General features: G+C 47.9%; 1 protein-coding gene across 7 annotated transcripts in view; it reads left to right on the forward strand.

Moving 5' to 3' along the window:
* Sarm (sterile alpha and armadillo motif) overlaps positions 1-26860 on the forward strand; it is a 652833-nt gene that overhangs the window by 200547 nt on the left and 425426 nt on the right. Inside the window, exon 1 of one of the 7 annotated variants that reach the window (XM_071690646.1) lies at positions 6887-7999. The exons of 4 other annotated variants lie outside the window; for them this stretch is intronic. In XM_071690646.1, the coding sequence (XP_071546747.1) occupies positions 7406-7999 (594 nt within the window). In that variant the 5' untranslated portion in view covers positions 6887-7405. Of the gene's footprint in view, positions 1-6886; positions 8000-26860 lie in introns of those variants that run through there. 2 more of the 7 variants (XM_071690647.1, XM_071690648.1) reach the window with 2 other exon arrangements.

The raw sequence follows: 26860 nt of genomic DNA on the forward strand, positions 1-26860 counted from the left end.
AAGTATGTGTGTGTGTGTGTGTGTGTGTACCTGGTATATGCCTGTTTGTTAGATCAACCTCTCTCTCTCTCTCTCTCTCTCTCTCTCTCTCTCTCTCTCTCTCTCTCTCTCTCTCTCTCTCTCTCTCTCTCTCTCGTCTTGGTAGGTGGTAGGCAGGCACCGAGCAGGAAGGTGTATTACCGGTACTTAGCGCCTGGTTATCGGGAGGTTGAGCGACAGCCGGGCAGTGAGCCAACACTTCAGTGGCTGTCAAGTCTCAACCCCTCTCCACCCCCTTTGGCCCAGATGGCTTTCTTTTTCTCTTGCACTATCCACACATGGACAGCTGACTCTCACTGTACAAACATCTTTATGTTTCTGTCTCACACATAACACCTGACAACACGGAACTCGCAGGTACTTTTAGATTTTCCTGCCGTGTGCACAGTTCGACACACCCCCATGTAGTAGTAGTGTCTTAGTGTACACGTACGGCCAGACTCGCTGGGGGTGAAGCAGGTAAATAAACGTTATGCGCAGCGCCTTTCGTATCGGGGGGAAGAGAAGGTGTTACCGACCTCTGGGGCAATCCACCCCAGACACAGTGGAGTAGTTCCCAGTGCTGGAATGATGAGGTATACACCGAGGGGCGGTGGTAGCACTGCATTGCCTGGGTCTCGCAACATTTCTCTCGGAAACTCTGCCACTGTTGGGTTAGATATCCTGTAGCCAACTTCCGACACACGTCGGTGTGGGAAAGATGTATCAAAATCACCCCTCGCCTCCCTCTAAAATTGCTGAAAGGCTTGAGTATCGCTTACAAATCCTTCGATAGTCGTGTGAAGGAAAGTGTTTTGAATACAAGAGATGTATTTTCATTACAGGGAACCCAATAATGAGGAGACCAGTTGGGGCGGTACCACCTTTACCAACTGGCTGGCTGTGAGGGAAACCCTGGGATTTGGGGTAACGTGATATTTTACAGAGTTGGGCAGCATTTACGTGGGGTAAGGTGAGTTTTATGGTCGCTGAGTGACTACTGTGACGAAGGGTGGAGAGGTAGCGTATGGCATGGTCACGTAGCTGCACCGCTCCTTGTGCCTCCTGAAGTACTGTACTGCCCCCACTGGATGAGGGCTTTCTACCCCTGGGTCATCTGTTGGGTCCTCTACATTTTCAGGTTCTCGAACGCGATTGTGATACAGATTAACACGATTTTTTTCATGGATCGTACAAGAGATTCATTTTTGGGAATGTCAGATGAAGATGTGATATTAGTTAGACACACATGTAGATATCTAAATGCAACCTGATAAACGAAGCATTGATCCTTTTACCTCCGTGTACACACATGTAGATATCTGAGTGTAACCAGATTAAGAATGTAAGGGATATTCCCTGGTAAACGAAGCATTGATCCTTTTACCTCCGTGCACACACATGAATCCCTTGGAGGGTTTATACCCATGTAACTAGTCACATCATGTTGGATTGGGTGGCTTTTAGAATCACCGCGCTTTGAATGGCTTAAAAGAAATAGATAAATAAGGCCAATTATTGTGCTCATGAGGTGCGTTCCACGATATATTCATGGCCATATCCCGGTCCTTCATGGGCAGCGACTGTCGTGGTTCGAAGTCGGTATGGCCAGGAGCGTATGGTGTGTGTGTGTGTGTGGGACTCAGCTCAGGTGTAGCTGAGTAAGTCGGCGAGTGGGCGGGCACGTGCCCTCCTTACATTAGGTTGTACCTTGCAACAGCTCTTAAGAGCTCTGAGTCTATCTGTGGGGACACCCCCCCCCACCCCCCCTTGATCCTTTTGCGCTACCGCTCACAGGATGAGCATGGGGTGCACAATAAACTTACTGGAGTTCACCGGCACAGATCACTCAGTTAATTACATTAGGTCCTGCTGGGGCCAGACCTTCGCTGGAAGGTCTGTGATGAGGTGTACATTTCCTTGGGCTGAAAACGAGAACAGCAGCTTAGACGCCCGTTAGATGATGTGTTCCACCCACTTGCCTTTTATCAGCGCAACACACGTGTAGTTTTGCATACGCATGATTTCATCTTACATGTTTATTTTATATCCAGTCTGACACGTTCACCCGATCGGACAGGATATATATATATATATATATATATATATATATATATATATATATATATATATATATATATATATATATATATATATATATTATCCCTGGGGATAGGGGAGAAAGAATACTTCCCACGTATTCCCTGCGTGTCGTAGAAGGCGACTAAAAAGGGAGGGAGCGGGGGGCTGGAAATCCTCCCCTCCCGTTTTTTAATTTTCCAAAAGAAGGAACAGAGAAGGGGGCCAGGTTAAGATATTCTCTCAATGGCCCAGTCCTCTGTTCTTAACGCTACCTCGCTAACGCGGGAAATGGCGAATAGTTTGAAAATATATATATATATATATATATATATATATATATATATATATATATATATATATATATATATATATATATATTGGTTATTATTATTATTATTATTAAACTTTGTCGCTGTCTCCCGCGTTAGCGAGGTAGCGCAATGAAACAGACGAAAGAATGGCCCAAACCACCCACATACACATGTATATACATACACGTCCATACATGCACATATACGTACCTATACATTTCGACGTATATATATATATATATATATATATATATATATATATATATATATATATATATATATATATATATATATACAGACATATACATATAAACACATGTACATAATTCATACTTGCTGCCTTTATTCATTCCTGTCGCCAGGAGAAGACAACAAAGGCCACATTCGTTCGCACTCAGTCTCTAGCTCCAATGTATAATGCACCGAAACCACAGCTCCCTTTCCACACCCAGGCCTCACAAAATTTTCCACGGTTTACCCCAGACGCTTCACATGCCCTGGTTCAATCCATTGACAGCACGTCCACCCCGGTATACCACATCGTTGCAATTCACTCTATTCCTTGCACGCTTTTCACCCTCCTACATGTTCAGGCTTCGATCGCTCAAAATCTTTTTCACTCCATCTTTTCACCACCAATTTGGTCTCCCACTTCTCCTCGGTCCCTCCACCTCTGACACATATATCCTCTTTGTCAATCTTTCCTCACTCATTTTCTCCATGTGACCAAACCATTTCAATACACCCTCTTCTCTCTCTGAATCACACTTTTTATTACCACACATCTCTCTTACCCTCTCATTACTTACTCGATCAAACCACCTCACACCACATTTTTCCTCAAACATCACATTTCCAACACATCCACCCTCCTCCGCACAACCCTATCTAAAGCCCACGCCTCGCAACCATATAACACTGCTGGAACCACTATTCCTTCAAACATATTCATTTTTGCTTTCTGAGATAATTTTCTCGCCTTCAACGCATTTTTCAACGCTCCCAGAACTTTCGCCCCCTTCCCCACCCTCTGACTCACTTCCGCTTCCATGGTTCCATCCGCTGCCAAATCCACTCCCAGATATCTAAAACACTTCATTTCCACCAGTTTTTCTCCATTCAAACTTTCCTCCCAGTTGACTTGTCCCTAATAACCTATTGTACCTAACAACCTTGCACTTATTCACATTTACTCTCAGCTTTCTTCTTTCACACACTCTACCAAACTCAGTCACCAGCTTCTGCAGTTTCTCACCCAAATCAGCCACCAACGCTGTATCATCAGCCAACAACAACTGACTGACTTCCCAAGCCCTCTCATCCACAACAGACTGCATACTTGCCCCTCTTTCCAAAACCCTTGCATTCACCTCCCTAACAACCCTATCCATAAACAAATTAAACAACCATGGAAACCACGCACATAGTGCATATGAACGCGCACCTTCATAGAGCATACAAACCTCCAGCAGCCGGGATCGAACCCGGGATCTCTGTGTAACAGGCGAGAGCGCTCATATCCTAGCGGTAGCGCTCGCGCCTGTTACACAGGGGTTCCGGGTTCGATCCTGGCTGTTGGATGTTTGTATGTTATATATATATATATATATATATATATATATATATATATATATATATATATATATATATATATATATATATATATATATATATATATATATATTATTTATTTTACTTGATCGCCTTTTCCCGCGTCAGCGAGGTAGCGCCAGGAAACAGACGAAGAACGACCCATCCACTCATATACACACATATATACACGTAAACGCCCATACACGCACATATACACACACACACACACACACACACACACATATATATATATATATATATATATATATATATATATATATATATATATATATATATATATAAGATATATACAAGCAGAGACACTCAACCTGACAACGTTTAAAATGCAATAGATAGCAAGAGATATAGAAGAAGAAAAATGAATAAAGATAATAAAGAAAAGATGTAAAATATGGCGAATAAAAATCCTAGACTGTTTCATAAATCTGTCGGTAACAAATTGCCACGAGAAGATGAGGTGATTTGTATGAAGGAGTTCATGGATGGGGGAGCGTTGTTGAAGCTGAAGGGAGCATGTGAGGACTGCTGAATGCAAAGTTACCTCCCAGACTACTTCAGATGGTCTCGGGGGGTGAGATTGTGAGAAAGATGAGATGGTTAGATATGAATAAGCTCATGCAGGATGTAGACCCGTATAAGGCGCATGGTCCCTGATGGTATCTGGCCGCGCGTATACAAGCAGTGTGTAGACCAGGCCACTTGAGAAATTTAAGAACCCGTAGGACGAGGGATCGACACCAAGCGAGCGGCAAGGCGAAGATCGTGCCTATTTTTCATGAAAGTTGACAGAGAAGGCGCGCCACAACACAAGGCCAGCACCATTGTCAACCAGTGTTTATAAACAACGAGAAAAATTGATTTTGAAGGGAATAAATGATTGCTTGTGAAGGAGAAACTTCCGTAGTGAAAAGAGGCGTTGGTTCACTTCAGTAATGAAAGAACAGCATTGGTTCACAAGAGAAGAGATCGTGAATTACGAGTGCTGAGGAGTTCTGTGACGGTCAATACTGGGCCTGGGTCAGTGAGGAAACGGATGGGCGGACTGTACGTTTTTGCACAGCCAGAACTCAGCTGGTGATGGAGGGAGGAAAGAAAAAAGCTTCTACATTTCACCACACAAGTGCGCTCCGTCGATGGATCAAACATTTCCACGGGAGGGAGCTGAGAATTTCAAGTGCGAGTTCCGTTTTTGTCACACTGAAATACCCAGTTGCCGCTGCCGCTCCTGATCTACTGAGGGAGTCGAATCATACCTGAGATTGGTAAGCTTAAGTCAAGCTCCGACTGTCACCTGGAAAGGTGTAGTATGCTACTATATATTTCGTTGAAGCCTCCAGTCACGGGCAGAGGACCACATTATGGCTAGGGCCGTAATTGAAATGTAGAGAGGTTCGGGAAAGAGGGCGGCGGGGGAAGAAGAGACAAGTGTTTACGAATTCTGGTGGATGTGAAAAAAGACCTGTCTCTTAAACCAGGGAACAGCGTTAATAGGACTCGTGAATGCCACAATTGACCTCAACAGCATACGTTAAGAATTATGATAGACTCAGATTGGAGGGTATTACTAGTGTGGTCGCGCCCCACACAAGAAACCATACGGGTTTGCTGGAGAGGGTCCAACGACAAGGAAAATTATACCCACGAAAGGAGGTGAGGCGCAAGGAGAGGATGTCACCCACAAAATTCTTCCATGATTTTTTTTTAACATGGAAGAACGAAGGAAGACATGATTACACCTTTTGAGTTTATTAGCCCATTGGACTGTGTTGACTTGGAAGTGTTTCTGGGAAACGAGAGAGAGAGAGAGAAAAAAAAATAGAAGGACGACGAGTTAGGGGGAACACGACAGGAGACAAAGGAGGAGCCCTCAATCAGGGAAGGTGTGAGGAAACACTACTTGCAAAGGACCAGAGTAGTGGTGGAGTGGAGCGAGGTAGGTGACGAAGTAGTGGATGTAGAGAACAAAGGAACTGGATGATGGCTAAGAGGATAGGAGATCCTCACTGCTCCCGCCTTTGCCCACGTGTGCACACATGGCAGTGCAACAGATAAATGACCATCTGTGGCGCTCGACACGTCCAAAGAATACAGGAGAGCGTTGAACCATGCCTGTAGACTGCTCATCAAATTCACACGTCATTATAGGTATAATGTATACAGCTCACCGGCAGGACGCACGGCCTTCGTATTTCCCTCCAGTTGGGCTTGAAGTGAGCGTTAGGTGTTGTGGGGAATTGGAGGAACCCGGGCTTCAGGAAGTGTACTTGGAGTGCAAACGTGAGTTGAATAAACGTTTGACTCGCTCGTTTACTTCTGATGTGAATTTCATTCGCGACTGCGACTCCAGGTGCGGGATGATTCCAGAAACATCAGTTTTCACATAACAATACATTTCTATCTCATGAGAGAAAATGGGACCTCGTCCTCTGCCTGTTTTCTATACCGGACGTGTGACGTCTCAGGTCGCGGGAATGTTCCAGATCTTACTGGCATTGTGCAGGTTATTTCCCCCGCAGGTGATCGGGAATCATGAATCAGTGAGCGCGGCCGCGACACACACTAGGGTGAAACAGAGGGCTTCCTTGAGTCACCCCGGCGCTGCCTGTTCAGGATCATCCGTCAGGGTGTCCAAGACTTGTGCCACACGTCGCTAGTGCCAAGAACTGTAGACCGACTTCCCCTGAGGAGCCGTGGCTTCTAAGTTTCATATTGGTGTGATTGTAATGCTAATCTGTTATGGTAGCAAGTGTTGCGGGACGGGACGGGACGGGCAGGCATGCTGTGGCTGGGGTGGAGGGGAGGAGCGAGCGAGTGCTGTGCGAGAGACGGAGTTGGCAGGGTGTCTGGGTCGGCGGGGCGGCCGCAGCCACCCCAGTTGAGTTTGGTTGTTGGCGGCGGAGGGTTGGGAGGGCCCGGGTTCACCTGTTGTGTGCAACTTACTCAGCCTGGCGGCACGTTCGCCTGCCTCTTCCTCACGGGCGCGCCCGCTCACCTCGACCCTTCACGAGTGTTCTAGAGGGACCTGTCCCTCACACGGACGTGCCGACTGCTCCACAGATGGTGTGGTTACAAAAGGAGAAATGAAATAGTTCATGATAAGGAGAAGTGTGTACGACTGTCGGGTGTACTTGTGAGCGTCAGAGAGCGTGAAGCCAAGTCAGGCTGCCAGGCCGTAAGATGGGTTATTTAGCATTACCTTATTCAGGCGTGCGCACGTCCCAGGTACACTAAGGTGTTGTGCCTCCCGAACCAGGAGTAGGGCCCTGGTCACGCCAGGAAAGGCCATGTGAAGTGTTCAGTTTATCGCTCATATTGTTGCCAGAAACAAGCCGGGAGGCCAGTTTTGTGTGCGTGTGTATGACCTGGTGGCGCGGGTGTTGATGTTTCCCCACTGGAGCAGAAGCAGGGGAGGCGGGGGAGGGAATGGTGGGGCCGAGATCAGCAGCAGCACGCCGGGGATAAACAATACCTGGGGGAAGGACATGGAGGAGAGGAAGGCGGGATGGTCGCGTGACCAACACGGAGGGTGGGTGAGGGAGAATGTTGGAGGCGGCTCCACCAGCAACCTTGCTAATGCCAACATCTCCAACAACCTCCGGAACCGTCGACGCAGCAACAGCAGCGTGCCCAGCCTCACCAGCAACGGCAATGGGTACGCCAGCAGCGCTCCGGCAGGAGGGGCGCAGCGCGGATCCTCTGCCAGCCCCAGGACACCCCATAGCAAGGGGTTCTGGGTGCAGGACCCCGACGACTACCACTCCCGCTGGGTTACCACCAAGACTCCGGACTCCGAGGGCAGTGGGACGCCCCTCACCTGGCCGCCCACGGGGGGAGGCGGCGGCTATGGTCGTGACGGTAGCCACCGGGGGGCGTGCATCTCGCAGCCGTCCTCCCCCCACAGGACGCCAGCATCGCCCCCTCCGTTGGGCTGCTCCACCACCCTGCCTAAGGTATATAAGAGCCACGCCACCTGGGTTAGTACACCGTGATGTGTCCTCCCCTGTGTGGCTTACCCGTGTACAGTGTGTAGTTAGTTACTTATGACGACACTTTAAGTAGGCCACCGTCAGCTTAGTCACGTCCTCGTCAGGTGTGTCGCGCACTAACTCTCCTCCTCACCTACTTAACTCACCTCTTTGTATGACCGAGCTCTTCCTTACGGCGTTGAATGCCGGTGAGACATAGCAGACGTCCTTAGCAACTTTATGATGACACACGGCATGTTGTATGTTGACGAGGTCAGCAGAACATTTTCACGATAAGAAATTCACGTGACGGGTCGGAGAGAGAGATGTGTGTGTGTGTGTGTGTGTGTGTGTGTGTGTGTGTGTGTGTGGTGCTACTAAGGCCATTAACCCGAGCCAAACGTGCTGGTGCCCCAGCCCTAGTGTGGTGCCACACATTAACCTGCCGTGACCACAGCGACAGTGCCAGGCTACTGGAGGACACTGTCAAGGTCGTGAAAGACCGTATTATGATTATGTTGGCCAGTGCCAGGGTTGTGAAGGACAGGCCCCGGCTTGTTAAGGGAAGTTTTCACGGTTATGAAGGGAAGCACTAGGGCAGCGTCAAGGTTATGAAGGAGTGAGGTGTTAAGGTTGTAGACAGGGTTTTAAGAGTTAGTGAAAGGTTGTGAAATTCAAGGATGCTAGGGACGGTTATAATATGTGAAGTTTCTTGTCAGACTATGAACAGTGCCAGAACGGTGAGCGACAGTGCCAGGGCATCAGGAATAGTGCCAGGGCTTTGAGTCATTAGGGTTGTGAGTACCACGGTTGTGAATGATAGTGCCAGTGCTTTTAGAATCACTGGCATGAATTTGCAGACCAGTTTAATGATTGTGTGAAGAAGACTGTGAACCTTGTAGCCAGGGTTGTGAGGAACAGTTCACTGGCTGCGTGGGATTTTGCTGGGGTTGTGAGGGACACTGCTAGCACTTGAGGGCTGAAATTGTGAGAGGCAGTGCCAAGGGTTGTTAAGGGCATTTGAGAAGAGTGGCAACGATAGTGCCAGTCTTCTGAAGGATTGTACAGGGTTGTTGACGGACGGGGATAAGATCACGGAGAACAGCACAACAGGTCTTGTGTGAAGTGACTGTCATACTCACGATTGAGGGTTATAGATGAAGAGATCCAGAAGCAGATGACTGGAGATAAAGCTATTAATATCTGTCTTGAGTACTAACACGAGGGACGGGTTTTAGGGAATTGAAGACTGTAGGTCGTGGCTTGTAGGAAGGGGTATTGAGAAAGCTCACTGGGGGTCATCAAGATAAGATGACGGAAATAGAAGAAAGGGTAGAGTGATGGTGGAGTGTGCATGTCCCCTTCTTCTCCTCCCTGGAGCAGTAGATCCATTAGCATACATCTGATCCGTACTACTGTGAGTCTCTGTGAACCACAGACGCCCGGGTGATTGAAGACGAGCCTCGGGGGTCATCATCCCAAGTGCTACCTCGTCCATCACTCGAGTGTCTGTGGTTTCAAGAGACCCCCACAGTCGTACGGATCAGATCTGTCTGATGGCAGTACTGGCCCGGGGAAGGGGAGATGCACACTCTGCCATTACCTACACGAGAGAGAGAGAGAGAGAGAGAGAGAGAGAGAGAGAGAGAGAGAGAGAGAGAGAGAGAGAGAGAGGACCGTGTGTTTATAAAAGTATGTCCGGCTCCTGGATGGCGCCTCGTCTTCTCAGAGCAGGAATGAGGATGAGAAACAAAAGAGGCGCAATCTGAGGTAAACTGATTTATTCTTTCCCTCCCCACCTCGTGGCCACTAGAGTACCGACAGTGCCTCGAAGAGCGTCGTGGAGAGGAAGGCGAGTGTCATACTACCAGGTTGTGTGGCGACGTTAGATATGATCTGGGCCGGTGTCCCCCCGGGGAAGTTTATTGTGCGCCTCCAATGTCTATCCTGTGAGCGGTAGCGCACAAGGATTACAGGGGTTACAGAAGGTCTTAGTCAGACCCCAGTGGGTTGATATTACATAAGACGTTACATTTTGTCTCCAGTTACATACGATATTACGTAGTTTCAGATGGTAAGTTTTACCGACTTAATGCAGTATACTGTCCGTGATTTGACCGTCCGCCCGGAAATTGTTGCCTCGTATCTGTAGTAACAGTATCCTCCTAGTGAGGTTGGCCTGGCTCCCGTCACTGGCTGTTACAGTGATATCGTCACACACACACACACACACACACACACACACACACACACACACACACACACACACACACACACAGTGATGACCCATTATTCATTAGATTACTCCATGAAGGAGAGTAACCCCTAGTGATTGGCGATGGTGATGACTGCACCCCAAGAGCACGGGAGGCGAGCCCTACGTACGTTAAGGTGTTGCCCTAGCCAGCGTCCTCGCCAGGGCAAGGCGAGGTAATTGATTCAGAGAATTCCGTTGCGAGATCTAGGCTAGGATACCTGTATCCCTGGCCCAAGTGGGAGTTGTAACCAGTATCCCTAGCCCAAGCGGGAGTTGTAACCAGTATCCCTGGCCCAAGCGGGAGTTGTAACCAGTACCCCTAGCCCAAGCGGGAGTTGTAACCAGTATCCCTGGCCCAAGCGGGAGTTGTAACCAGTACCTCTAGCCCAAGTGACGGCTCTAACAACTTGGCTAAGGCTGGGATACCCGTATTGGTGGATAGTGGGACTTGTAACAACAAAACTAAGCCTGGGACACATGTATTCCTGGCCAGTGGCGGCTTTAACAACAAGGCTAAGGTTGGGATACATGTATCCCTAGCCAGTTTGGGCTGGCTGCAGCAGCAGTACTAATGCTAGGATGCCTTTGTCCCTGGCCAGTGGGGACTGTAACAACCCTAAGCCTGGGACACCTGTCTTACTTTATACATTTCACTGTGATAAACAATGTTTCCCTCACGCTTATCTGTGTTCGTCTGTTTTCTCTCACAGGGATCTGTCACTTCCTTCCTAACTACTGTATTGTGGCTTCTGATTAACAACTCATTGCTGTTTTCTGCAGCTCCTTTACTAACTGCAAGTTTGGTTAAACCATCAACTTTACTGTTGCATTCTGATCTTACGGTGTGAAGGGCAAGTTGTGAGAATAAAGAATCAGGTTTGATTCGAATTTCTCTAGTGGTGAGCTGTACAAGCTCTGGGGCGATGGGTATGGAGGGCAGTTCGGTTTCTTGGTTATTTCTGATCTATTTCCATTGTCTTGGATCACACTGGCGGCACTACTTGCCCTCTTAGTGGCAGAGGTGGGAGAACCGTCAGTATAAATGCACAGGGTTACGTTCGAGAACACTGGAATTGACCAAAAGTGTTCAAGAAGAAGAATGTAAGATGTTTAGTTTCTTACGTGGATAAGTTTTGGTTTGATGATGTGAATGGTAGTTATTTCCCAGGAAGGCGGGAGATGCTGCTCATTCCTAATTGTATACGACTTACATATACTCCAGACATTGTCATGTGACTGTCTGTTATTTGGATCTATTTAGATTCAGTTGTGCTAAGGCATGTATGGTTCAACACTCGTGTAGTGCAATCATCGTATGAATCTCCAGGCAGAGGTTTCAGTCCTATTATGAGATTGGTTTTCAGTATCGTGTCCTCAGGGTTGGATATACCATATACTTCCCACATGTCGAGTTGTTTGCTTCATACTTTTATGTCATGTTGGACTGAAGCTGATGCGTGGTAATCTATTCGTGACCCTACATAACCCAAGTACATCATTATCACAATTCGTATATTTACGCCATGGTTACGGTTGTACTCTGCAACAGCTTTGAGGACTCTGAGTCCAACTGTACATTTTCAGTTTAGTCGTTGCACACAGTGCAGTACGTGGGACACAGATACCGAAGTGTTGAAAGGAAGAGAGACAATAGGTTTTTCATCAGATCTCAGTCTAAATTGTATGTTTCTACCGTTACCAGTTCCTTTAACGAAAACCTTTTTTTTGCGTGTGCAGAAATGGTCAAGCCAACGTTATAAGAGGCTCTGTGTACGTAGTTAAGAATGATTTGCATTTCACGATACGTTTTGGTCTTAGTAAGAATATCATCATTGTCACTAATAGTGATATTTCTGGGACTTTCTCGAATTGGTTTTTAGTTATGCATTGATTAGTGTATTGGCCAGAATGTGGGGGCTAAATACTCCACCTTGAGGAGCGCCAAGTAGCGTGCCCATTCTTTGATAATGGGTTACCAGGTACACTTCTTAGAAGTCTAGTATTGTTGTAAGTGACACCATCCTCCACAGGGGGCATTACCTTACCCCCAACCCCACTGGGGAAGGCTACATCAAGATCAGACTCAGTGAATGGCACATCACATTCATGGTGTCGCTTGTTTCGCATGCATTGTGTAAGATCTCTCTCTCTCTCTCTCTCTCTCTCTCTCTCTCTCTCTCTCTCTCTCTCTCTCTCTCTCTCTCTCTCTCTCTCTCTCTCTCTCTCTCTCTTGTCGTACAAAACCTTCCTAGTCTGAGATGACAGTGTATTACCGCTGCTCGTGTGGCGTGCGGGCCAAGTGTGGTGCCTTACCCAACAGCAGTTGCTCCTGGTGTGAACATAAGTTGATAGTCGCCTGTGTTGCGACAGTCTCGTGTTCCCTTTACCTCTTGAGCACGACGGCGAGGCCCTTGAACACGACGGGTCTCTGAACACGACGGGTCTCGTCGTTGTGAAGGGATGTATCCATGGTCAAGTATATACCCAAGTCTGGACAACTCTCAGCAGAGAGGTGAACCTTTTTGGATTCGTGACGGAAGATGGCCGTGCCATTGAACACACGCTTCTCATATAACAGGTGTAGGAATGAGGCTATTTTTTTCTCTGAAATTCCCTTTTATTAGAATAGTTTGTTTTTGTTGTTTTTTTTGGGTTGAGAAAGGAGAAAGTCTCCCGCGCGTGTCTCTGGCAAAGTTTCCTCCTCCGAGTTCATCACACCACGATGGCTTTTTGTCATCATATCTACATGTTATTTGTACGATTGTCTCTCCACAGCGCCGAGTGTGGCTTATGGTCAAGTTTTCGCTCGTCTGGCCTTCCGTAATACAAGAGCAATGAGGAAGCACGTTGTCGAACATCTGGAGAGCTGAGCTCCTACAAACGCGCTGGAAACAGCCGTTTTCTTACACCATTGTTGTCATCGGTTCCCACATGAGGTTACGTCTCCACCTCACGTAGGTTTTTTTCCGGTGATTCCCATCTGGCGCGGATTGTCAGCAATAACATCATGGTCACATTTACGAGAGGCTCCTCGCCAAGACTTGTGTGTGTGTGTGTATCATGAGGGGTTTCTTCGTTCTCTGGCGCCCCTTCAAGTCTCCTCTTTGTCCTGGGTCATGTAGGCTGACGGACTTCCATGAACCCACTTACGACTCTGGACAAGTTCTGATATATATGATGTTGTGATGTCGGTAGGTTTCTGGAATGGTGGGTGTGTTTCCCTCTGTGTTGAGTGAGGTGGTGTGAAGTCACCTTCAGTCTCTCTCTCTCTCTCTCTCTCTCTCTCTCTCTCTCTCTCTCTCTCTCTCTCTCTCTCTCTCTCTCTCTCTCTCTCTTGTGAAGCTGTTTAGTGTCTTGCCTTCTCCGTGAAAGACAGTTCCAGGAGATTGGTTCTGGAGCAGAATGCTTGGTCGTGCCCCTGTTGACCCTCTCGACTGGAAACGCCTTCCAGTAAGATGACTGAAGTCGTCGTACTCAAGAGGTTAATTCTTCGTACTCAGGGGGTTGATTCTTCGTACTCAAGGGGTTGACTGACTCTTCGTATTCAGGGGGTTAATTCTTCGTACTCAAGGGGTTAACTGACTCTTCGTACTCAGGGGGTTGATTCGCCGTACTCAAGGGGTTGACTGACTCTTCGTACTCAGGGGGTTGATTCTTCGTACTCAAGGGGTTGACTGACTCTTCGTACTCAAGGGGGTTGATTCTTCGTACTCAAGGGATTGAGTGACCCTTCGTACTCACGGGGTTGACTGACTCTTCGTACTCAAGGGGGTTGATTCTTCGTACTCAAGGGGTTAACATGTGATTAACAACGGAATAACTTATCTAAGTCATGCCCGAGGGATCAGATTCGAGCTGGTCACTTCTCTGGACGATGCTGTGCCCGGGCTGGAAGGTGGAGCTACGCTGTACGCTGGCAGTGAGGTCGCTGTAGTTGCATGGGTAGACTCCGCTGGATGAGAGAGAGAGAGAGAGAGAGAGAGAGAGAGAGAGAGAGAGAGAGAGAGAGAGAGAGACAGCTGGAGATGCTTGTCCGTTTTCGACTTGTTAATCATATCTAACGTGGCACACTCCAGGTAACCCCCCAGGTTTCTTGGCCTTGTCTCGTCTCGTCCCACCGTCAGGCATGGTTAAGACTGATCGATCAGCTGTTCATGGTTGTTGATCCCCCACTGTTGGTTGAGAGTGGCGCGCCGTAACACTCGAGAGCCATTGGTTAGTATTAGGTGACGATTGCGTTGGGACACACGTTTGACACTTTCGCTCACTCCGTCCGCCAAGCCAAGTCGATCCAAGTAACGTGCCTGCTGAACGGGCTTGGCTGGAGGTCAAATTCGTAGTGCAGTGACTTTCCTGTCGTGAGGTAGGTCAGTCACACGAGGGGTTTTAGGCCACTGTATAATATTAACTTGGCACATCATGTGTATGTGTTCCTGAGTCTCTGGATGTCTTTTCTTGAGATTATAATTTTATCGTAGAACTGGATCCCTCGACCGCTATGGCACGACCCTTGGGTTTGATGGCTTGACCTTTATCCTGACCCTTCAGGGTCTGGACAAAGGTCAGGCAATCATACCCCAAGCGTGTGGTACCGTCGTGCTCGAGGAAGGAGACGGCGTCACCTTGGGTCAGCCTGGAGCCCAGCATCGTGGTGGACACGCCGCTCCTACAGAGATGTTGTCCCTGCGGCAGATCGCCTGTATCTTTCATGTACTTTCCTGCCGACGGTGAAGGTGTCTGGCTTTTGATGGCTCGTGTTGCACCACCCGAAAAACGACTTTGACATTCTCATGGTAGGAGATTTCCTCCGAAAGTCATGAGGTCATGAGAACGACAGGGGTCCCAGCTGGGATTTTTTTTTGTCGTTCGATGCGCTTGTGGCTGGCACGAGCCATTGCCACACATTACCGCCCGTTGCTTGTTCTCCGAGAGACAAGCAGACAGTCATGCAAAGGCCTCATCGATGCTTGTGGTTTACTGTGGCAAATGTGTGTAGTAATAGACCATGTAACAGTTTCAGCGGCTCCCAGCAAGCCTCTGTCTTGACTTCAAATGGGACACCTGTCAGCGATATTCTTCACCTCCTCCCCGCCGCAAGCAGAACACGATGGGCAGCGTGTTGCTGTCAGTACGAGGTCGCGTGGCCGCCCGCGCCCTGCGCCTTGGAGCCTCGAGAACCGGTAATTATCACACCTTGAACCCGCTGCTCCACTACTTACGCTCAGTGGGGAAAATGATGATGATGAAGGTGGATGGTTCACCATGCGGCAGAGGATGTAGAAGATAATGTCACCACGGGATGTGGCAGTGACACGTGTGGCACTTCCTCTCCGAAGATTTACCGCTGCCTCGGTGGTGTAGAGGCATTCCTTTAGCGAATATTTTAACTTCGGTCAATACCTGAGCCAAATGGGTCATTCAGGTCCTGAAGATTGCCAGCAAGAGTTCGGAAGTAACATCAGGTGTGAGTTTCTCCTCCATTTACTAATGCAGTCTGGTGCCAGCCAGCCAGGAGGCCCAGCCTTGGTTGTTGCTGCTTATTTGGACTGCCTTCTATAAACAACATTTTTAGCGACAGCTCCGAAATGCTCACACATGGTATGAGCACATTATACGGTATTGTTCTGGGAAACACACAATACTCGCCCGAATAATTCAACATCTTGCTCTTTCAAGATTTACCTCACACCAAGATCTGAGGCGGCCGTGAGCACCCGAGTTCGTGTCTTTAAGAGATGGGTGGCATGGTGGTGGTGGTGGTGGGGAGGCGTCCGCGGCGATGTTGGTCTCGTCGCGGAACTTTTAGCGCTGTCAACACCTGCAGGTTGTGGGGGTAACAGCTGGGTGTCGGCGGTGCCCTCTGTAGTTTTCTGGGGGGAGGCACACACCTTCCCCGGATGAAGGTGTTGTGGGTGGAATGGTGAAGACACAGCGAACGTAAATTTGGTGGTGAATTGTGGAGATAGCAGGGATATATCTGCTGTTGTGAGATGAGTATTTATAGCGATATGAGGCAAAGGTGTGTTGTATATATGACAGGGGATTCGGGCAGGGCTGGGAAACAGGCACTGTGAGGCGAACAACTCCCAGGAGACAACGGTGGAGGAGTGAAGAATGAAGGTGTGGGATCAGAGCGGGAGCTCAGACATGGCGCAATGTGATTCACAAATGGTCATTGAGAGAGGCTCAGTTTTACATTGTGTTCTGCCTCCGTCACCGTACGATGGCATCCACCGAACAGTCACTTAGCATCTCACTCCTACAGTCTCTCCTTGACTCCGTAGGATACATTTTTCCTTTCCCAAGATCCTGTCTTGTCTTTCGTTTCGTCTAGGATGCACTCCTGTTCTTAGGTTATGATTGCGATTCTAATCTTTTGGGCTCCCGTTTGTGTGAGTTCTGTCTTTCAGGATTTTGCTTCACTCCGAGGGTTCCATCCTGAAGGAGTTTCTCCATTCTGAAGGCCCGGGGTCTCGGCTTCAGAGGGGATTGTGTCTCTGACAAAAGAGTTTCCTGTCGCTAGGAGAATTCCATTCGACACGTAACGTATACCTGGCCTCTACATCCTACATCTTGGACTCACAGGTCAATCGTAGTGGGGTGTTCTGCCACTGCTGGGGGTTACCATTACTTATTGTCTATACAGTCCCGTCTGCACGCTCGAACCTTCGATGTCACCTCGCGAGATCCCCAGATCCCCAGACCGACCTAGTGGTCCAGTCTGACACACGAGCTTGGGGTACGAGTGACTGAGGGAATGAAGGTCTTGTCTAGGGATCAGGGACAGCCTCTCCTGGCCCAGAATTGGTCATTAGCGGAGACGAGAACTAACTACGTCTGTTTAAACATAATGCAGTCAGTGTTGATGTGTATATATTTCATATCGTTGTGGTGTTCTGTTTCATGATATAGATATGACCTCAGATGACCCTGCTGTGGCCAGTGTACACGTGTCTTCGTCAGTAGTTTTGCTTAGATTTATTATGTACATTTTGGCTGATTTTCCTCCAGCTTTCCTGTGCACAGTACAAGTCCTTAACTCCTGCCGTAAAACCAAACACAGGTTGCGAGTGAAGAAAGACCTGCCTCATTATACTGGCTTTGCTCCATTTCCTTGTGTGTGTGTGTGTGTGTGTGTGTGTGTGTGTGTGTGTTTTACGAGGGGAGAGAGTTTTACACTCGTGTTACCCCGTCTCATAACCTTGCATATATGTATCATGTCTTACACACACACATACATACATACATACATACATACATACATACATACATACATACATACATACATACATACATACATACACACACACACACACACACACACACACACACACACACACACACACACACTCTACCCTATGCCAGGTATGTGTGTGTGTGTGTGTGTGTGTGTGTGTGTGTGTGTGTGTGTGTGTGTGTGTGTGTGTGTGTGTGTGTGTGTGTGTTACGATGGAGAGAGGTTTACTTTACACTCGTGTTGCCCCGTCTCATAACCTTGTATACATGTATCATGTCTTACACACACACACACACACACACACACACACACACACACACACACACACGCACTGGCCTCTGCCAGTTATGTGTGTTTGTATGTGTGTGTGTGTGTGTGTGTGTGTGTGTGTGTGTGTGTGTGTGTGTGTCTGTCTGTCTGTCTGTCTGTCTGTGTATTATCTAATTTTGTTCGCTCGAAATTACGACTACGATGATAAGTGATGGCTGGAGGCATCCTCCACAATACATTGTTCGTACATATGTACATATAGACCTCCCCCCCCCCGGGCTGTTACCGGACTCCACCTACTCGAGGTTTACACCGCGAGTGAAAGAAAAAAAAAAAGAGTCTCTCTTGGCGAGGCTGCATCACCGGGCGTACAGTCTCGCCAAAGAATTCCTCCATCCAAAGGAGTCTACATTTCCGTTCTACGTAAAGTAGCGCAGACTTGGCTTGCAGGAGTCTTGAGTAATAGGAGGACTCTTCCATAGATATTGGTCATGGGGTAATTATAGATATAGATGAATGAAGTAGATACTATAGACACCATGATTTTGTGTGACCTGGGGGAGGAGAGGGATCGGCTGAAAGACTTCAGTTTGGCTTTCATGCCACGTAGATAAGGATGAAAGCTTCAGCCTAACCCGACTCAAGTTCGACTCAAGTACATAACTTTACGAAACTTCCACTTATTGCCATGAAGGTTTCTGCAGTGGTTTTCCCCAGTGTCTGAAGAACTGAGTGACACAAGACCCATCACAGCAGGAGCTTGGGCCATGCCTGCCTTAGGCTTGAAGGAAGGTTCAAGCTGGCTCATAACTTTGCTCATAACTTGAAGAAAGATACACTTTTGATCAGGTAACATCATGCAGATGACTTACCTCCCTCACCACAGTTCCATTCTTTCTCATTTCACTGAACAGTGATGACGTGGCACAGGACGCCACGCCTCCTTTTGGTTTCGTATTAGATACAACACCCACTTGTCGAGGGCGTGACCGAGCGAGCACAACTGCGTGGACCCGCTGATGTTCATCGAGAAGGTGGTTTACATCGTGTGACGTGACGCATCAAAGTGTATTATAGCTGGACTTTATGTGCATATGATGTTATCCGGACATTGTTCATGTGTTCCTTTTACCCTTCGTATCCCTACTCGAAATGTCCCGGTCTTTAGCTACAGCAGCGATTGAGTTCATGTGAATAATGGCTAATTTTTTTGTAGGGGAATTGTGTACGTTTAACGTTTGTTGTTATATTCTTTCTTTTTTTTTCCACGTGGATTGAAGTCAGTTCTAGAGATTATGACGTGTTTCTGGATATCTTATTTACACTCTCCAGGTTGTCGTGTGTGGTCATCATGTACGTCATAACTCCTTGCGACATGGCAAGGTAGCCGTGGAGATTAAGCGCTGGTCCTGCGGGGTCGACGAGTGTCCTGCAGGGCGAGTGATGACCGGTATAGCGAGTGTCTGGTTGGGCGAGTGTTGTGTGTGTGGGGCGGCGAGTGCTGGAGTTATATGTCATGTTTTTTTTTTTTATTTAATATTTTCCCTAACAATATGTCCGCCCATTCTTATGTCAGTCTCACATAACTGTGCCGCACTGGAGGCGGGATGGGTCACCTGAGCTTGACCTGGGACGACCTGACCCTTGAAGGGGTCAGGTCCAAGGCCAGGCCATCACGATTAAAAGTCGTACCATCGTGCTCCAGGGTGCGTGCACCGTGGTGTTCAAGGGTCGTACCATCGTGCTCCAGGGTGCGTGCACCGTGGTGTTCAAGGGTCGTACCATCGTCTTCCAGGGTGCGTGTAGGTGGTGTTCAAGGGTTGTACCATCGTGTTCCAGGGTGCGTGTACCGTGGTGTTCAAAGGTCGTACCATCGTGCTTCAGTTTGCGTGTACGGTGGTGTTCAAAGGTCGTACCATCGTGCTCCAGGGTGCGTGCACCGTGGTGTTCAAGGGTCGCACCATCGTGCTCCAGGGTGCGTGTACCGTGGTGTTCAATGGTCGTACCATCGTGCTCCAGGGTGCGTGTACCGTGGTGTTCAAGGGTCGCACCATCGTGCTCCAGGGTGCGTGTACCGTGGTGTTCAAGGGTCGCACCATCGTGTTCCAGGGTGCGTGTACCGTGGTGTTCAAGGGTTGTACCATCGTGCTCCAGGGTGCGTGTACCTTGGTGTCCAAGGATTGCACCATCGTGTTCCAGAATCGTACTATCTTGTTGAAGGTGTAAACGCGAGAGTGACGCATGCATGACTTTATCCAGAGACAAGGAAAGTGTAGTATAGTTTCGATATGATACTGAAGGCGGAGAAGAGCTGTTTATAACACTGTTGCGGTGAGGAAGATGCTAATCTAGGGATCAACCCAGCCTCACACCCTCCAGATGCACCTCGCTCTCTGTTTCCCTTCCACCGTGCCATCCCTGCCCTGCTCGGGCGTCCTGCCTGTGGTAGCCACAGGTTCCGGGAGGCTGGGGCTTCAGGCGCCGATGTGCTTCAGCTTCCGCAGCCGCCGTTGATGATGGATCGGTCGTTGTGGACGCCAGCAGAAGAAGGCGAGCAATAACTGCTGTAATTATCCTCGAGGGCGTGATCATCATTAGTCTGTCAGAGGTTCTCTGTCTTAATTAGTACCTCTTCGTTGTCCTTTATGGTTCTTGGTCATGTTGAGGTAAATAAGAATTATTATATATATATATGTATATATACACCGAGCAAACTCAACCAAATTATCTCTTTGTAGACTATTTAATCTTCTCACCCGAGGTGTGAGTGTCAGCTCTTGGTAGCACTTTCAAGATGAATTTTAATTTGTAAATATGTACATTTTTTTTTTGTTTTGACTTACTAGCCTGTCAGGTAAACAGATGTTTCTCCAGGAACCGCAGGAGACCTTCTTATATAAGGCTATCAACCATAAAGACTTTATACGAGTTCTTAAAGAGAGTGAGTCTGTGGTTGTGTTACCGAGAAGTTGAATTGCTTGATGCTGTTGCTGCTGGCATGTGTTGTGCTGTGTGGTGGTGGTGGTGACTGGCACATACCTACCGGAACATTGGCTCTCTGCCTCTAAATCTTTACCAGGGAACATACCGGTGGTCTCTCGCCACCTCGAGTCATGCAGGACTGGTGGTGGTGCGTTTTGTTTATCTGAGCGTCTCTCTTCGTGGGCTGCAGGGTCGTTCTGCCACATGGTCGTGCGCCAGGTGTTGGGGGCGCCAGATCGATGTTCTCCAGGTCCACTTGCGATTCACTTGCTTTTGTTCGTTGATATCCATGTCGTCATGTACCACATGTTCTTTTTACCGGGTCGTGATGCACCAGGTCTTCGCTCACCGAGTGCCACAGGTCGTCGCTCACGACCTGTTCTTATCAGACGAGTCGCTGGAGGTGTCAGGTCCTCTTGTGTCGCCGGGTCCATCCACCACGATTCCATGGTGTCCTCCAGTCACCCGTCATTACACGTGGGGCAGCCCTCACGACGCCACTCTCCCATCCCAGCCGCTGACACACGCCCACGCAGCGACGGGCTCACGAAGGGCCAGCTAAGTGGTAGCTCCTGTATGGTTATGTTTATTTGGGTAGGAAGATGGCCAGGCAGGGGGAACAGACACTTGTCTCATAAAACTAGTGACGCTGCCGACCCGCTGTGTACGGCGGTACGACCCCTGGATATGTGACTTGGCCTTTGAGGGTAAAAGTTAAAGATAAGGCCATCATAACTGAGGGTCACACACTCGTGCTTTTTTTTAAGGGTCGTATCATCGTGCTCATGGTGTTGGAAGTGTGAGTGGATATGACTGGTGGTGGATAACGTGGTCTTTTATCTGCGTCACTGCACTCACCTGTGACCTCACCAGCCCGTCACCGTGTCATCGTCCACTGGTCTCTGTGCACGTCATTACCACGTCACGACAATGTCCAGCGAGAGAAACTCTCCACCAGGCCCTCGTGCGTGCCAGGTGTCACGTTTGCCTTTTGTGGTCGCTCCTTGTGGTGATAATGGCTTTCTCCAACACACACACACACACACACACACACACACACACACACACACACACACACACACACACACACACCGAGGACCCAGTATGAATGATATGCGATGCCACACGAGTGTGAAGGCAACGACATCCAGTCCGTCATACACTGTGTGTTGACGAAAGTCTCAAAAACTCAATCACTGACCCATTCCAGCACAAGTCAACGGAAGCAACATGAAATTCAAGGACATATAGTGACCTCCGAACGTCCCGGTAACCCGTGACAAATGAATGAATAGATAAATAAATGAATAAATAAATAAATTAAGAATAACAAGGACATTAACGAGTTAGAGTGTAGTTAGTATATGCACCACCAGCTGGGACGATACAAAAGTGTATGATGGCAGACTGCGAGGCCCCCGACACTCACTGACCACCAGGACCCAGCAGCTCTGCTGACTAGCCTACCAGGAGGACGTTCTTGGAGTGGGTGATGATCACCCGCAGTGGCTCGCCAGCCAGCCTACGACTGGATATACCCACACACATCACAGTGCCAACCCTGAGGCGTAAACATGCATACATCATATGTGTATGTGTGTGTGTGTGTGTGTGTGTGTGTGTGTGTGTGTGGTGGGAGTGTCCGGGCGGAGGCAAGGTCAGCCCGTGTTGTGACTGGTTGTGATTGATGTGTGTGTGTGTGTGTGTGTGTGTTGCGTCTGGAGGCACCCCAGGTGAGGGATGATCTAGGTCCACATCCGTCATGACCCCGGCACCCCCTACGGCACGAGGGGGATCCTGGCTGCCAGATCCTAATGGTTTATACTCTCAGAAACTGTCTGAGTGGCTTTAAAGGAGTCGAAACAGCGACAGAACCCATAATAGAGTCTACCCGTCTCTCTCTTTTCTTTCTCCTCCCGTTGTGTAAAACGTTGCATTTAACGATATTAGAATTCATATGACGCATTTGAACACAGTCCATTCTCTCTCATTTTTTGGTGCTGCCGTAAGCGCTCGGATTCTGTTGTAGGTTGATTTCCCATTTTAGCATCGTTTGCTGCACATTTTGATACCTTACAGTGCAGACCGTTATCAGTACCAGCAACACACACACACACACACACACACACACACACACACACACACACACACACACACGCATACACACACATACGCATACACACACATACGCATACACACACATACGCATACACACACACACACACACACACACACACACACACACACACACACATACACACACACACACACTCATATATACACACATACACAGACATACACACACACACACACACACACACACACACACACACACACAAAAGAAGGAACAGAGAATTGGGCCAGATGAGGGTATTCCCTCAAAGGCCCAGTCCTCTGTTCTTAGCGCTACCTCGCTAATGCGGGAAATGGCGAATAGTTTGAAAGAAAAGAAAAAGAAAAAAAAAAAAAAAAAAATATATATATATATATATATATATATATATATATATATATATATATATATATATATATATATATATATATATATATATATATGGTTTGGGCACATGGAGAGAATGAGTGAGGAAAGATTGACCAAGAGGATATATGTGTCGGAGGTGGAGGGAACGAGGAGAAGTGGGAGACCAAATTGGAGGTGGAAAGATGGAGTGAAAAAGATTTTGTGTGATCGGGGCCTGAACATGCAGGAGGGTGAAAGGAGGGCAAGGAATAGAGTGAATTGGATCGATGTGGTATACCGGGGTTGACGTGCTGTCAGTGGATTGAATCAGGGCATGTGAAGCGTCTGGGGTAAACCATGGAAAGCTGTGTATTTGCGTGTGTGGACGTATGTATATACATGTGTATGGGGGTGGGTTGGGCCATCTCTTTCGTCTGTTTCCTTGCGCTACCTCGCAAACGCGGGAGACAGCGACAAAGCAAAAAAAAAAAAAGATATATATATATATATATATATATATATATATATATATATATATATATATATATATATATATATATATATGTATATATATTATTCCTATGAGTCCACGGCGAAAATGAAACACGATAAGTTCCCCGTGGACTCATAGGAATGTCTTGATCACGCGCAAAATTGTGATCCTTTCAAATATATATATATATGAGAAAGAGAGCGTGTCTCAGACTGATCCCTGTGGCACACCACATATTAAGCCTATCCATTCTGAGGCTCGACCACCAATCACCACATTTGTTTACGGCCAGTCAGCCGACTTCCTAAACTTATCCTAAGTCACAAACTTGTGACTTAGGTTTTGGTAATATGGCCTTGGGTACGGAACTTTATCAAATGCTTTTTGGAACTATGATTACATAACATCAGCCACTTGATTGTCTCATCAGACATTTTTATTTTATAGAAAAGAAAAAAAAATCTAGCCAATAGGTCAGACATGAACGATTCTTCGACAGGAGGTTGATAATGATTAATTATAATGATAATTAAGACTACAAACGAGTGTTGTCGAAAGGTGCTCCCCCTCCATTTCATCCAGGTCTGAACACTGTTGTGTGGTGTATATAATGTGTGATACCCACTGTTATGGTTGCAAGGTTGGCAAGTCCCTGTGTGTGCTGTGGTCCTTCATGGCTGCGGAGCTGTGTATTTGTGCTGACCAGTTCCTCCCCACAACACTCGCCTTTTTGCCGTAGTTTAGTGAGAGAGACTCTCTCCTGCACCGTGGTTGGCACGGCCGCTTGAAGGCTTCAGCTGTGTGAGATGTATTGCCAAGTTCCTTCCCTGTGGTAATACTAAATTCGCGTACCCTTCCCTCCATTTGCCTAATCTCCGGGGGTCTGTTAATTATTTATTTTTACCCTAATTATGTCTCCGAGCCCTGAAGAATTATGCCTGCGGGAGGAGGAGAGAGTACAGGCATTTGTGCTGAGGTGTGTGTTCTCCAGTTGGCGTGGTTAATCTCCCTTAATCTTTGTTTGTATATGATTGGTGAGGATAGAGTAAACAAAGACTGTAGTGTTCCTGGGCCAGCCAGGCGTCACCCAGCATCCTTCAGCAAGACGGTACACGACCCTTGAGCACGACGCCAGGATCCCTGAGCACGACGGTACAACCCTGGTGCAAGACGGTGCTAGCAACCCTTAAGCACGACGGTACAACCTTTGATTACGACTGTACAACCCTTGAGCACGACGGTACAGCCCTTGAGCATGATGGTACAACCCTTGAACACGACGGTACAACCCTTGAGCACGGCGGCACAGCCCTTGAGCACGACGGTACAGCCTTTGAGCACGACGGTACAACCCTTGAGCACGACGTTACAACCCATGAGCACGACGGTACAACCCTTGATTACAACGGTACAACCCTTGAGCACGACGGTACAACCCTCGAGCAAGAAAGTGCTACCCTTGAGTACGATGGTCTGACATAGCCCAGCAGGCATGAGGAGGCGTCGGTGCCTTTCCCAGCCTTACTGTAACACGGACCTTACTGTACCTGGGTCACGGCAGAACGTGTCCCCACAAGGTCAGAGTGTTCACGTCCCCCGCTGCTGGCTGCCCTGGGTCACCGCAGTATGTTTGTTTAGGCTACACTCCGTTTCCCCGGGGGTCGCCGCAGGGGAGGAGGGATGTAATTGTCATCTTGTTTGTGTGACTATTTGATGCCAGGAGATTTGGCTCTGGTATAGTGGAACCTGGTTAACACACACACACACATACACACACACACACACACACACACACACACACACACACACACACACACACCTCAAGGACTTGACCAAACATCGGCAGCGGTGTCCCTGAAGGTTCTCTCCTGTCACCTCCACTTTTTCTCCTTTCTGTCATCGATTTCTTTTCTTCCACAAATAACCAAATGCACTCATACGTTGACCACCCAACACTGCGTTTTTCTACATCCTTCAATTCTACTCATTTTCTCACTCGATCTGCTTCTCGTCTCGACACAACGTCCTCAGTAAACTCAGACTTGGGCAGGATATTTCAGTGAAGCAGACAACATTTGTTTAAGCTAATGCGTCCAAGACCCATTTTCTACTCAGCTCAGTATCGAAAATTCCTCACAAGTTTCCTCTCGCTTTTGACGGTCGCCTTTGACCGTTCTGTCACTCCACCTTTTGAGTCACTGAATATACCTCGAACTACTGTAACATTCGCTCTGTCTTGGAAACCCCACATTACTGAAATAGCTGAGTGTGTTTCTAATTGATTTGATTTGTGTTGGTAACCCCGGCAAATTTAATGTGCACCCCGTGCTCATCCTGTGAGCGGTAGCGCAAAAGGATTACACAATAGAAATTGGGAGACCTGTTGAGCTGTCGAAATTTCTTTTCTTCTGAGCAATTGCTCCGTTTATACAAGGGATTGATGTGTCCTTGTGTGGAGTACTACTCTGCATCCTTGCTTGACAAAGTTGAGTTGAAAGCGGTCCGACTTGTAAACTGTCCCAGGCTACCTTTAACACTTGACCCGCTTGACCTACGACACAAAGTCGACTCGCTTTCCCTCCTCTGTAGGTATCACTTTGGTTTCTGTTCCCGAGAGTTGGCTGCTTGTGTGTCCCCCACCACTTGCTAGACCACGCAATACTCGGCAAGCTGCTGCATCTCATGTTTACTTTGTGGCCGTTGGCATCTCAAGCGTGGGCCACTTTGATAACTGTTTCTCTCCCTACACCTTGAAACTTTGGAACAATCTCTTTTCTCGAGTCTCTCCCAACAACTATGACCAGGTGCATTTTGAAAGTCAGGTGCTCCACTTCCTCCCGAATTCGTCAGTACTTTACCTTGTCCTTTTTTTTCATTAACCTTTCCATATTTTGAATAAGGAGCTGGAGGCTCCTCTCTGGTGTCTCCTCTGTAGTGTCTCCTCAATGTTGTCTCTTCTATGGTGTCTCCTCTATGGTGTCTCCTCTGTGGTGTCTCCTCAATGTTCTCTTCTATGGTGTCTCCTCTGTGGTGTCTCCTCTGTGGTGTCTCCTCGTTGTTGTCTCTTCTATGTTGTCTCCTCTGTGGTGTCTCCTCAATGTTATACAGTCTACTTTATATCTTTTCTCAAGACTTTGATGTTGTTCTTGGTTATTTTCCATATATCACGA

This window comes from Panulirus ornatus, chromosome 48 (genome assembly GCF_036320965.1).
Source record: "Panulirus ornatus isolate Po-2019 chromosome 48, ASM3632096v1, whole genome shotgun sequence".
Classification (NCBI taxonomy): Eukaryota; Metazoa; Arthropoda; class Malacostraca; order Decapoda; family Palinuridae; genus Panulirus; species Panulirus ornatus.